This window comes from Bison bison, unplaced genomic scaffold, assembly GCF_000754665.1.
Source record: "Bison bison bison isolate TAMUID 2011002044 unplaced genomic scaffold, Bison_UMD1.0 scf7180017864254, whole genome shotgun sequence".
Taxonomy (NCBI): domain Eukaryota; kingdom Metazoa; phylum Chordata; class Mammalia; order Artiodactyla; family Bovidae; genus Bison; species Bison bison.
Window position 1 is genome coordinate 4475611 of NW_011494826.1, and position 14808 is coordinate 4490418.

The window sequence follows — 14808 nt, forward strand, 5'->3', positions numbered from 1 at the left end:
TGAGCAAAAGTCTACAAAACAATTGGCCTGCACTCTTCAAAAGGAACTCTTCTAGATTAAAGGAGACTTAAGAACCACAAAAACTAAATGCAATGCATGATCTTGGACTGAATCCTGGAAACGGAAGATAGTATAAAGACTATTATTGGGACAGTTGGCAAAATCAGAAATATATACTATATGTTATTTAGATAATAGCATTCTATCAGTGTTACCTGTTCTGAATTTGATAATCATACTTTGGTTATATAAGAGAATGTCCATATATTTCTACACAAACGAGGGGTAAGTAATGATGATTGCAACTTCCTCTCAAATGGTTCAGCCAATTAAAATTATTATTATTAAAAAATAATAATATATGTATATAAAGAGAGGAAATATAAAGCAAATATGCCAAAAAGTTTTAATAATTCAGTGAATCTAAGATGATGAGTATATGAAAGTTTATTGTATTATGATTTTTCAATTTGAAATGTTTTTGAAATAGGTTAAAAAAAACACATTATTCTCACTTAAAATAGGAAAATCATCATATCAATTAAAGCATTTGGCATGCGCACACAAGCACACCTGTGGTTGTGTGTATGTGTGTGTGCGCGTACACATACGCGTGCACATGCTCAGTTGCATCCAACTCTTTGCAACCTCATGGACTGTAGCCCGCCAGGTTCTATTATCCATCAAGTTTTCTAGGCAGAAATACTGGAGTGGGTTGCCATTTCCTACTCCAGGGTTTCTTCCTAACCTGGACTGAACCCGTGTCTCTTGAGTCTCCTGAATTGGCAGATGGATTCTTTACCAGTGCGCCACCAGGGATGCCAAGGAATTTGGCAAAGCAACTCAAAACAAAACTAGCCTGTTTTAAAAAGGGAGTGTGATCATTACTTCTATTACTTTGTCCAAGAATTAAGAAAAAGGTCTGCTCAAAGTAAAATGTCTAAAACAAGGACACAAGATGATATGGAAAGGTCACCCAAACAAATTTGGCCACTGTAGAAAAACCACTTGTTTAATGTTGTGGTAACTGTAATGTACACGAAAACACTCACACAGGCAGAGAGGACCTCCTTCCTCTGTTCATCTTCTTTGCAATTACTGGAGTTCCAAAATGCTCTGGATTTGTTAATGGAAGCTGGTCAAGTGTCTGGATAAGAAACAGACAAATTAAATCACTTCTTGTCTCTATATTAGTAGCTGCTGTTCAATTCAAAATGTTCATCCATGGCACCCTACCTCGCTCTCAGCAAAATGTCTCTCTCCTTTTAGGCAAAGAGAGGTACGTCTCAGTGTTCTCTCATCACCATCATCAAACACTGCGATAAACAAGACATCAGAGAATTTATTCACACTAAATAAAATTAGAACTGCACAGAATGCTACTGTTGCTATTTACCTGGGGCTTAAGAACCATTATGTTAGTCATGCTTCAAAATCTTTTAAATTATACATACCATATTTTGCATTCTACAGATACCAAACAAATACAAGTTAATGGCTGTCCCCAACTGCTTAAGTGTCTCCATTTACTTCCTCAATTTCTACCACTACAGAACCACCTTCTTAAACCATTAACAACCTAGTCAAAGCATAGATATTAAATTACCTTCAATCCTAGAAGAATTAGCAAAAACCTTGTTTAAAAAAAAGGATTCCAGGTTTTTCTGGCAACAGTTATCAATAGAGTATCTCTAACGTTCAGAAACTGCTTAATTTCTGGTAATGCTGTTGGATTACTCTACTGCTTCTACTTCTTTGCATGATAACCTACTGTAACAGAAACACTTGCTGCCAAATTCTAAGGTCACAAGATTCAACTTGTTTCTTTTGCTAGAAGAGGGTGAAAGATGTTTAGAAGTAAAAGAATAATCAAGCAAACATTAGAAAGATAAAAAACTTTTTTAATTCTAAAAAATAAGTCACAATGGCACAGCAACTTTCTCAAGTTTTTACTTCTATTACATTAAAAAGAAATCGTATTACTTGTAGAGTATGTGTAAATATTTCCAGCATATAAGGGTAAGGAATGTAACAGCTCCCAGGTGGTGGTAGTGATAAAGAACCTGTCTGTCAATGCAGGAGACATAAAAGACTCAGGTTCAATCCCAGAGTCAGGAGATCCCCTGGAGGAGGGTATGGCAACCCATCCGGTATTCTTGCCTGGAGAATCCCATTGACAGGGGACCCTGGCAGGCTACAGTCTATAGGGTCACAGAGAGTCAGACACACTGAAGCAACTTAGCAAGCATGCATGCTCTCCATATATCTAGCTATACATATTTTGATAATTTTATAAGTTTAATTTTTCAGACATATACTGATTTTAATATCTGATATTCACAAAGAAAATGTTCTCAGAAGACACCTGATACCCAGCATTATGAAAAGATAAAACACAAGAAGACAGAATCCTTAGCTCTGATATTTAAAATGCCATGTACACATCAACAAATGTTTATACATGTTATGGAAAAAGCACATACACAGGAAAGCACACATACACAAAAAATGATCATTAATTTTAAGATTTAATCTTAATTTTTGTAATTCTATAAAATTATAGATAAATAGAAATAGAATTTCTATTTAGAAAAATAGAATTTTTCTATTTTCTAAAAAAAAAATTTTTTTTCTATTTTGACACAATAGATTAATGTTAAGAAAGGAAAATTCTACATCATCTTAATTTGATAACATCTTAGAATCTTTACCATGCTATCTATGTAACTGAAATCCTGAATTTTTCTTGAAGGGTTGTTTTATTAGTAAACACTCTGCCTTCAAATCATAAACTTATTTTTTTCATGCTAGAAGCATAATTATATAAGAGAGCTCAACTCCTTTAATATTTATCTACCTCAGTCAGTTCTTCCTCTTAGACTAAAGATACCTAGTTTTAGATTCTCTTACACTCAGGAGAAAATAAGAAAATTAAAAACTTCTGATACACATATTTAAAGAACCATAATGATTACAAGGGCTTCCCTTGTAGCTTAACTGGTAAAGAATCCGTCTGCAATGTGGGAGACCTGGGTTTGATTCCTGGGTTGGGAAGATCCTCTGGAGAAAGGAACGGCTGCCCACTCCAGTATTCTGGCCTGGAGAATTCCATGGACCATATAGTCCATGGGGTCGCAAAGAGTCGGACACAACTGAGTGACTTTCACTTTCACTTTCAATGATTACATAAAATCATCTGTGTTATATACTGTCAATGATGCATAAATTAATGACTGCCTGCAGATACAATGACAAGATAAAAAATATTTTACACTTGATGAACAGTGCTCTAAACATTTATATTACAATTATGATTCATATGGTATCAAGTCTGATAAATAAACCACTGCACTTTTAAAAATTTAAAATCATGAAATTATATCAAACTTAAAATAATTCATGTTATTATTAATGTAAGTATGCTAAAGAATAAAACCTAAAAGTTCCAATTTTCCTTAATGCCAACCATATAATACAGTAGCAAAAATGATGACAATGGACACACACATATACACTAATATATACCACATTTAAGACACAGAGGTGTGAGGAAGGAAAATGTGGGTTTAAGACCAATCACTAATATCAAATTTATGCAACAAAATCTTTTTCACAATTTTTATTATCAATCAACAGCAGCCCCAAATCAAAATGCCCTGATGAGAAATTTTAACAATTTAATATTATGAGTTCTTTTTTATATTCACTTTGAAATCTATCTAATTTTTAAAGAAAAAAAATTACTTCCACTTCAGCATACTTTATCATGGTTAGAAATGACATAAAAACCAAAGACAACAGTGCTACAAACAACCAGGGTATGGTTTTACCTAGGAACCCTTCCAACTTCAAGGGAGAAAGAGAAGCAGTTTAAGAACTGTTTTTAATTCATAAAACTATACAAAGATATGTGTTTGAGTACTTTATACAAGTCTGTTGAGCCACGTAATTTCTCAAGATGTTCTAAAAGACAAATAGAAAACCCAGCAATATAGTGGACCTATTTAATCAGGACATCCTTGATTATAAAAATCATGAAGAAGTTCCATCCATATGAAGTTTTCTCTGTAACTTCCATGTTACAAGTATCATCTAAAAGAACACGTAATTTAAAGACACTAAAGACTGACTCTGGCACTTTGATAAGAGTGAAATAATTAACTGGTGTATATAGTAAATTTAGTTTATTTTTGGTTCGAGATGGATATTACAGCGTGCCAAGAGAAAAAAAGAGTATAAGATTTAGTAATCACATGGCACAAAATGTCTTACACTTGCCAAAAATGGCATGCAAATATATTAATGATTGAGTGCAAGAGAACAGTACAAAAATTATATGTCAGTGTATTTTATATAAATACTAAAACCTAAGTTGATGACAGTAACAAAGCTAAGACTTGATAACCTTAATCACACTAGACAAAATAAAGCTAATGCAAAAGCATACAAAGCCTAACCCTAAATTGTTAGAATTCAAAGAAACAAAAGCAACAGGGATCCAATCTAACTACTAAATATAAAAGATCTACCTGTTATCACAGCACTGTTAGATGATGGAGAATAACTGATAACAAAAACAGTAAATTAACTTTATCTATTCAAAGATACAATTGGCTATTACTTATTAATCTTTCACTATGTCCTAATCACACAGCAGCCTCAGCAGAGTAGGCATCACTGTCTTCCTTTATAAAGAAGTCGAGAATTAGAAGGTTAATCTATGAGCTACAATTTAGTTAAGGAGGGGATCGAAATGATAATAAATAGGTACGAAGCAGAGGCATAAAATGAACACTGGGAAGGAAGTTAAGAATTCTGACTCTGATAAATAACAAAGTCCTACTGTATAGCACTGGGTACTATGTTCAATATCCTGTGATAAACCACAATGCAGAAGAATATAAAAATATATACATATATATACACATGGGCTTCCCAGGTAGCACAGTGCTAAAGAACCCACCTGCCAATGCAGGAGATGCAAGAGAGGCAGGTTTGATCCCTGGGTCAGGAAAATCCCCTGGAGGAGGGCATGGCAACCCACTCCAGTATTCTTGCCTGGAGAATCTCATGACAGAGGAACTGGGCAGCCTACAGTCCCCAGAGTTGGACACAACTGAAGAGACTTAGCAGTTACAATTAACAAAACATTTCACATAATAAATACTTTAAAATTATGGACATTCTTGGTAAAAACAATAGTTCTATTACTCATAAAATCATTTGTGATAACTACAGATGTCATTCAGCAGCTAATATAAAAAAATTAATGAATCTGGAAACCTAAGATATTAATGTTCAAATGTATAACTATATTAATAAAATATCATGGGAATGCTAAGTCTCAGAAAAGGATATTTAAACAATGGGTTAAAGCCTATCACAGGACTGAAGAGAGGTGTTACTTAGTACTTTTTTTGTTAGTGAAACTTTTCTAGTCAGTAAAATAACCACTTGGCTTTGAAAACATTTTGTTGTTGACTTTGGTTGTAACAAATTTGTCGTAAGTGAAGTGAAAGTCACTCAGTTGTGTCCGACTCTTTGCAATCCCCATGGACTATGCAGTCCATGGAATTCTCCACGCCAGAATACTGGAGTGGGTAGCCTTTCCCTGCTCCAGTGGATCTTCCTAACCCAGGGATCGAACCCAGGTCTCCCGCATTGCAGGCTCCAGCTGAGCCACCAAGGAAGCCTTGTCATAAGAGGTTCTAATCAAATTAAAAGCCTCTTAAGCCTAGAGAACATTCTATAAAAGTCCGTTCATTCACCGGTTTAATCTTAACCCTCCTCTACTACTTTAACTTAGAATTTCCATGAGATATGATAAAACTGATATGCAGAACAACAAGTACAAAGTACAAAAAAATCCCAAATCTCAAAAAACATTTGTTACAAAAATATATGGTTAAAAAGACTTTAGTGTTAAACTTGATATATGACCTACGTACATTTATATATAAATTAAAGCAAACAGCAACTAATTCCTTTACATTTTCCTTATTTTTCACTGTTTCCCTCACATTTTCCTTATTTTTCAAATACAGTGTGTTATTTTTATATTCTAAAAAAGCAAAGGAACAGTTAAAGAATGTCTCACTGACAGTTGTATTTGGCAGGATTTTTGATGACTAGACAGATTAACAGTACAATCAAATACATTTCTCATCTTTAATGCAAGGATAAGAACTGCCAAATGAATGAACTATACTATAAAGGCAGTGTCTTATTATAGGAAGAGGAGATATTTCCAAGTCTCAAACTCCCTCATCCCCAAAATCCATGAACTGGTGTTATTCATCATTCAACACTTAGAGGGCAAGGTAATATTACATTTTTAAATTGAGTTATGGTAGATCCATAATCTCTTTAAAAATTTGTTATAATAGGAAAAATTAATACCTGTATTATATAGTTAATATTACCTTCTCAGATAACTTTTTGATAACTAATGATTATAACTCCTATTTTATCCAAACTAGTAGTGTGGTATGCCCTTTGGTTTCGTTTTTTAGTAGTTTGACATAATTTCAAGTTCTTTTAAAACCAAAAGTATCATTGAGAACATTAATAACACTTTTGTATAACTTTCTGATTCTACCTACGTTAACACTTTGCTAGGAATCAGAAATCAAGAAAAATTACAAAAGGGGAATTTAAATCCAACAGATAAGTAGGCACCCAATTATAAATACAGGAAGTCTGTGATCCATGAGAGATCACACATTTTATTTTGCCATCTTCTAACTCTGATCTTTATTTATGTGGTCTGTATCCTTCAATATCTAAACACTCTTTATAGCAGAGTGCTACACTGAGTCTCCTTAAAAGAACAGTACCTCTTATCGTCCTAAAATTTTTTGATCACTCTCACTACACAGATGCAAAAATCTTATTTTGCATTTTTATCCCAAATTAGTTTCTGTATTAACAAACGTGGCCTGTTTTCGTACTGTGTACTACCTGCATTAGGTTCACCCAATGCACTTATAAAAGAAATTCTTGGGTTGCCATCGTAGACCTGCTAAATTGGAGAGACCTGGGGTCCTCAACTTCTCATTTTTTTTAAACTAGCACCATGTGAGTCTTATGTACACCATTTAATGCATGAATCATATGCAATTAAGATTCTAAGCTCTTGGAGGAAAAAAATTATATAATTTCTTCTGTAATTACCTGTCATAGAAAACCACCACAGAGAATGCTCAGTATCAACTAGTTTTTTTAAGTATTAATACTAAAATGCCATTCATGTAGAGGATAGAAGTAACTATTCATAATTGAAGTATTATTCTGGGGAGCAGAAGTCCAAAATGCGAAAACCGGAAAAAAAGTATTGCTTCTGTAAAAGCTGAGCATTATATCATTAAAACTTCACAAGCACTGTGAATGTAACCTTGATATTAACTACCAAATAGGATGTATATTAGTATCTGAACATGCATCATATAATGTCCCATGCTTCTGCACATATCAACTCCTTTAATTTTTACCACTGCTTTATTTAATACAGCAAAATTGCATCTACCTGAGTGACTGAACTGAACTGAATCTATAAGAGTTAACTTTAAGCTTAGTTTTAAATCTCTAACAACTATCAATGGCCACAACCAACCCTCCTAAAAACATATAGTCCAGAATAATAGCACCATTGTGAACCAATATCAACTTCTAGGAGGTCTAACAATAAAAATGGTTAGAAAATAATAGATACATAGAGAAGATTGCTACTATTAATAGAAGCCACAGTATAAGACACAGGAAGTACAATTTTCAAGTAAAGACTGTTCTTCACATCTCTGAGCATCAACTAGAGATGAATGATTTTTATCCAAAGCAACAAATCAAGTTAACTAAAAATAAATCTAAAGGGTCATTTCTTTTCCTTCTGCAGAGAAACCACAATATTGTAATTACATCTTTTATACCAAGACATACATGTATAAACCACATAATGCCATAGATGTTCAGTGTGAAGCCAAGGATTGGATGGTATCTGCAGGACTGTGTAGTTTCAAAGTACTGAAAGGAGACTTGGAAATACTAATTGTTGTTATTCTCATCAGCACAATGACAGCAACTATGTAGGTACTATACTTAGGTTTGCATTTATACGTATTGTGACACTTGTTGCTACTCACTAACAACTTTTTTAAAGTCAGCATAAGCATGAAATGTTAAGAATGTATGTACATTAGCAGCATATATTGTTGTTGTTTAGTTGCTAAGTTGTGTCCAACTCTTTTACGACCCCATGGACTGTAGCCCACCAGGCTCCTCTGTCCATGGGATCTCCCAGCCAGGAATACCAGAGTGGGTTGCCATTTCCTACTTCGAGGGATCTTTCCGACCAAGGGATCGAACCTGTGTCTCCCATACTGGCAGGCAGATTCTTTACTGGCAGGGAATGACCCAGCAGCATATATATCTTTTTTGAAAGGTGTTAAGAGTTCTGACTACACTGAAAATCAAAAATTAAGCTATGATCATCTAGGCTTGAATCTACTCTGGCCAGGACTTTTTCAGTCCGTGAATTCTGTGGTAACATCTGTATTACCCTTATATAAAACAGGCAGCAATACAATAAAAGACTGCAACTATGCAATTTTAATTCCAGAAACAGTTTAAAAGTCTGATGACTAAGTTGTACTGACTTTTCTAAAGGAAGAAAAATAACCATAAAATTTAACTTTCTTGAAGGGAAATACCAAGATAACCTAAAAAAGGAGTACACTCTTGGATGAAATAACCCTAAGTGGCCAAGTTACTGTAAAGAGATAATTGATAATTACCATCAAGGTGTCATTAAAATTTTACCCATCTATATCAAGTAAATTGACAAGAAAAAGTACGTATTTCTCTGCCAACATAATGTTTCAATGTATTTACAAAACAGATGTATATATATGAAACCCCCCAAATTAAATCCTTTCTATTAAATTACCTAATTACTTACCCACAGTATACCAACTAGCATCTGTCAACTTGCTGATAACAGCTTCCTGAAAGGATCCATCAGATGTCCTTGTTTCAACAATAGCTCCAACCTAAAACATAAAATCAAAATTTCATCATCAAATTTAAATAAATAAACTAAATCACTCCTACCAACCATATGACCTAGGTAAAAAAATATATGTTTATGGTAAGTCTACCATACATTCCCAGAGATCTTTATCATTTATAGCGCTCTAACATTTATCATGCAATTCCAGCCCCAAAACACTGAGGCTTATGTAAGATAGTTATTATTACCCCATTTTATACATTGGAAATTGTGGCTCAGGAAGAGAAAATAATCTGCAAAGAATCCAGGATGAGAACCCAGTCTTTTAAGTCTTATTTCAGAGCTTTTTTTTTACTGTATCATATTGCCTATAAGAAAATTGTGGAGTATGAGAACCAAAAACCATAAAGACAACAAAAATAACTTCAATTTTCCTTCATAGCAATGTTGACTATTGGATTCAGCATTTATATTTAAGGGACCTTTTAGATAAAGTTTCACCTGGATACAGAGAGATGGACCAGTTGAACTTCTTTCAGCTTCTAGACCTTTGTATATCAGATATTAACTGAAGTGGTACTTTGACATAACAAAGATTTATAACATAAACAAATGGCCAGACATGGATGGAAAACATAATGTAGGCATTCATTAAACTGAATTATTAAGTCAACATAGTTTACTTGCTAAGTCTGAACAAAAGAACATTCAGATTTATATTAGTATAGCACACTTAACAAGTTAAACCTCTGTGGTAACAATATGAAAAACAAAATAAAGTATTCAATCCAGGAAATCAAAACAAAAAGCAGTGAAACTCATATTCATATGTATTAAAATACTCTTCTTAAAGACTCTCAACATTCTTAAGCTAAGCATACAGACACTGTTAATGTCATAATTTATATTAACTATACAACACCTCATTTGTATTGCTGTTTTCTAATTAACATTTAAAAGTATATTTACAGATGTAAAATTCAATAAATCACTGTATGAATTTATGACTAATCGTTTTAGATTTTAAACTGTACAAAATACGTACTCTTAAAGGACCTTTTACTTGGTCATCTTGCACCAATTGTGTAGTATTATCCTGTTTCAGGAGTACCTAAAAAACATTTTTGCACAACAGTTCACATGTTACTTTTAAAATAATGTATTTACGGTAACACTGTAACAAAAATGTCTTTAATCTATGCTTTCTTAGCATCCTGTGGTTACCTCTGGTATGATACTTATCACATTGTCTCATGTTTGTGTTTATTGTCTCTCCCATTAACCGTGAGCTCCTTGAGGGCTAGAATCCTCTTTCATCACTGTATCTACAGCAGTTGGCAAGTATCAATGCATATCATAAGCACTTAATAAATATTTGCAGAATTAACTATACAAGATTTATAATCTGTAGTGATTACAGTAAAACCTTAAAACTGCCTTCATTTCTTTTTATCAACAAGTCATAAAAGTTCATATCACCAAGTTTATTACCCCAAAAAATAAAAACAGTATCAAATTTTATCCCTTCTATGCAAAGTAAATAAATTAAAAACAGACATTTTCTGGTCCTTTATAAAATAAAACTAAATAGTAATATGATAAGCAATTTAGTCACAACTAGTAGAAGTGTTCCCTTCTACTACAGATCATCCTACATATATAACTTGTTCTATTAAGAGAGGGACTTCCCTGATGGCTCAGACAGTAAGGAATCTGCCTGCAATATGAGAGACATGCAGGAGATCTGGGTTCGATCCCTTGGTTGGGAAGAGTCCCTGAAGGAGGGCATGGTCACCCACTCCAGTATTCTTGCCTGGAGAATGTCCTGGACAGAGTAGCCTGGCAGGCTACAGTCCATGGAGTCACAAAGAGTTGGACACAACTGAGCCTCTAAGCACAGCACATTAACAGAGAGGGTTGATGGGAGAGGGAAACTGAAAGGGGACAAGTACCCAATAAGGAGAAACTTCAAATTCTAGGTAATTTATGTATGATAAGACCTCCTGGAACAAGCATGGTATTGATTTTATATTCAGTAAGTTAATCTATAAAGAGCTATGATGCTAACAAAAAGTTAAAATTCTCAAAAGAATTCCAAGCAAATATTTGGTAAGCAGATCATGTATAGCTGATATTGTAAAAAAAGGATATAATCAAACAAGAAATTAATGAATGTCAAATGATATCCTAACAATATTTGAGAAAAGTTTCACCATCAGATCAAAATTTAAACAGTAAGTTTATAATAATCATAGATAAATCTATTTGCCCACCACACAAATCTCATTCCTCTAGTTCAATGGTTCTCAAACTTTAACATGCATCAAAAACACCTGGGGGCTTGTTATGACACAATCATTGGACCCCACCCTCAGAGTTTTCGATTCAGTATGTTAGGGATAGGGACCTGAGAATTTGCATTTTAAACAAGTTCTTAGGCGAGGCTGATAATGCTGGTCCTGAACCCACTGTTCATTCATTTATTCAACATTTCATTTATTCAACACATTTTAAGCACCCACTATGTAGAAGGCACTAATCTAGGTATTCAAACAGAACAAGACAATTTCTCCTTTCACAGTGCTTAATTTTTGTAGGAAAGCAAATCACAAAATTGAAAGTAGAGCATGATCCAATGAATAATAGTAATAACAACACTTGTTATTGAAAGGCACAGCCCCAAATCTAGAACACATCAAGTCTCTTTGGCATACTATCAAAAAGGACTTCTATGAATTTTATTATACAGCTCTAGACTGTTAAAAATGTTTATAATAAGCATGGATTACTTTTGTAGTCTAAATAACTAAGATTATTAAAAACATTTATATAAACAAATTACTTGGGGGAAACATAAAAATGATACTAGTATTTCTGAGGTAAACTATTGGTTTTACTCCCTCGGTACTTTTCTATATTTCCAAATACTGTACAGGAATAAGTGTTTTTCTGGCCATAAAAGCATCTTAAAAATAGAATTCTTAAATCATTTTTAATGCTGTCTTGAAATTATAATTTCCACGGTTTTGTTTTTAGTAATCTATTGCTTTTTCTAACCACTTGAAATCGCCTCTACCCAAATAATAAGAAAGGAAAGACAACAGATTATAGCCACCACAAACAGGAAAGATCCAAATAATGGGAAGTACCATGAGTACAGTATTTTCATAGCAGCAGTTTGGAATAATTTCTCATTTTGAGTTCTTTATTTCCCAGTTCCTAGTGTGCCTTTCCTACAGTTTTATATATGTTATTCACATACTAATGATTTAGTAAGTGAAGTAATGATTCAATAAATAAAGTGTTGATTTGCAGTCTCCTTACCCCTAATTCTCTTCAATTGAGTTAATAAAGCTGTTGCATTAAAAAGAAAAATTACCTTAACCTTTACCAGCCTTTTCACAGTCTTAATTTTTGCCTCACAGAAGGCACCTCGGTACTTGGCACTGACATCAGTTCCCACTGTCAGGTAGGCAGGCTCATCCGCCGCCTGATGGAAGAAAGATGAAAGATGAAAGTCACTACTGTTTTCCCCAACTCCACCCCAAGTCTCATTGAAAAGTTCTATATTTCAAGTAGTAGGAACGTTAACATTATTTGCTTATTAGTATCATTAATAATTTGAAAAATATTCCTGAAGCACTTTATTAGCGATCCTTTACTTAATAAACTGTATCTTGATAACATAAAACATTTTAAATTGTAACTATTCAGTATCAGTAGGGAAATATAATGTTTTCTCACCCAGGTACAAAATGATTCAACAATTTTATAATATATTTAAGAAATGAAAAAATTTAAAAATCCAGAAAAAGTCTATTTATATTGTCTCATAAAATTTTAAGTTATTCACTTATGGCCTCCTGAAAATTTTATTTTCAAATCAAAAGAAATATGCTATTAAAATTAATACTAACAAGTACATAATTAAATGTTTAATATAGTTACATAAAGGCAACATCTTGGATACACTATAACAATATAGATAATTAATGAAGCCAATCTTTTTGACAAAGAGAGCATTATTTAGAAAAATCAAGGGCTAAGTGCTGCATTTTAGAGCTTCAAGTCTAAATTATCTGATTAATGCAGAGATGTGAACTGATGGTAGTAGTACCAAGTTTATTACACTAATCTTGGTATTTTTTTTTAAGTTTCAGAAAGAAATATCTGCTTTCAGAAAATGGTCATGATCAGAATGATACATTGAAAGATGTGAGAAATATCATTCTTCCATTCATTTTAATCTTGATAGTAACAGAATAATTGCTATCTCAATCTGTCACTTAACCAACTTTTTTCAAAAGTTAAGTATATGCATACAAATTCAATTCAACATTGCTAAGTGCAACGGTGACAGTGTACAGTTTAGAGAAATTCTTTCAAGTAGAAAATGATTTTTCATTCCATTTTCCCAACTAACATTAAAGAAGGTACACTGTCACTTCAAAACTTCAAGGAGATACCAAAGCAAGAGGAAGTTTGGGAAAATACTGTATTTCAGAGTTCAATACACTGAAACAGTAAATGAGTAAGAAATCAAATTTAAAGTTAGTGCATTTATGAATAATGCAAATTGATGAGAAATACTTTTTGCAAATAACTATCTGACCTGAAACATTCAATGACTCAGAACTACAGGTTGATATACCTACCTTTCCCTTTAAACATCACAGGATGTCTGCAATATCAGTTGTCTTCCGAAGAATTTTTTTTTAGGTTGGGTATATGTTTAAAATATTTACTATATGTACTGAACAGAAATTAAGTGTTATTAGTTATGATAATAATATACAAAATTTAGTTTTCCTTCACCTTCAAATATATTCTAGCCACAAAATTTCACTTTATCCCCAGAAGAAATGATATGTCTCTAACACAATACACACATTTCTTCTTTAGAAAATCTCATTGGCACTGGGGAAGAAAAAAAATTCAAAAAATCCCCCAAAGAACCAAAGCAGGACAAAAGCTTTACTTCTGCAAAGGTTGCTGCCAACACAGGAAGTGTTTAAAAATACTAGCCCAATGGACAACAATGGAAAGGCTGCAGCAGCCTTTCCAAAGTGCTAACTGCTTCGGAGAGGGGCCAAACTGACCGCATTTAGACACGATGATCATGTCTTACCCATTCAACACGTCCACATTTTCAGAAAGCTCTGCTTAGTAGAGGAATCAATTTTGAGTAGCCAAAAAAATGACATTCCACAGCACCAGCCTCACGACAGGCAGTGTTCAGGGCACGAGGTTCCGAGCAGCGTCGACTCCACTTACCTTCATTTTCACTGGCGATCTGTGGGGTTCCAGCTCAACGAGCTATCTTCTCCGTCGCTATAACCAAGGGGAGGAGAAAGACAGGCACAGAATCAGTCAACGGAGGGGAGCGACCCGGGGAAAGAAAGTAAACAAACGCCAGCGGGGAGGGGCAGAACCCTCACCAGGGAAGGGATAAGATCCCCTCCGAGGGCACCCAGGACGCAGGAGCCCAGAGGGCGGCGAGAACCCCACCGGCGCCAAAGGGCAGCGGGTTCCACCACGGAGTTCGCCAGCGGCCCACCGCGCCCCCGCCTCGCTAGCCACTTTGACCCGGAATGCTCAACTCAGTGCCCCCGGACGGGTTGCTCCGGAGAAGGGCAGAGCACCGTTTGGGCTTCTCCGGGCCCCTAGCAGGCGCGGTCGCCCAACCTTCTCTCGGCCGCCCCCCGGATACCCCGACTTCGGCCCGCGCCCCGCCTCCGCCGCTCGGCCCCCTCGGCCCGCCCCGGGCCCGCGGTGGCGGCAGCGGAGTGTCACGGCGCCATTGC

The 14808-nt window shown here is 34.7% G+C and overlaps 1 protein-coding gene across 3 annotated transcripts in view; it reads right to left on the minus strand.

Moving 5' to 3' along the window:
- The window catches only part of ARID4A (AT rich interactive domain 4A (RBP1-like)), a 62386-nt gene that overhangs the window by 46438 nt on the left and 1140 nt on the right, over nucleotides 1-14808 (minus strand). For 2 of the 3 annotated variants that reach the window (XM_010847678.1, XM_010847680.1), the window contains exons 2-7: nucleotides 14279-14335; nucleotides 12384-12494; nucleotides 10050-10115; nucleotides 8954-9044; nucleotides 1237-1316; nucleotides 1053-1147 (exon numbers count right to left, since the gene is read on the minus strand). In XM_010847678.1, coding sequence (XP_010845980.1) covers nucleotides 1053-1147; nucleotides 1237-1316; nucleotides 8954-9044; nucleotides 10050-10115; nucleotides 12384-12494; nucleotides 14279-14284 — 449 coding nt within the window. In that variant the 5' untranslated portion in view covers nucleotides 14285-14335. Of the gene's footprint in view, nucleotides 1-1052; nucleotides 1148-1236; nucleotides 1317-8953; nucleotides 9045-10049; nucleotides 10116-12383; nucleotides 12495-14278; nucleotides 14336-14442; nucleotides 14803-14808 lie in introns of those variants that run through there. The other variant, XM_010847679.1, reaches the window with a different exon arrangement.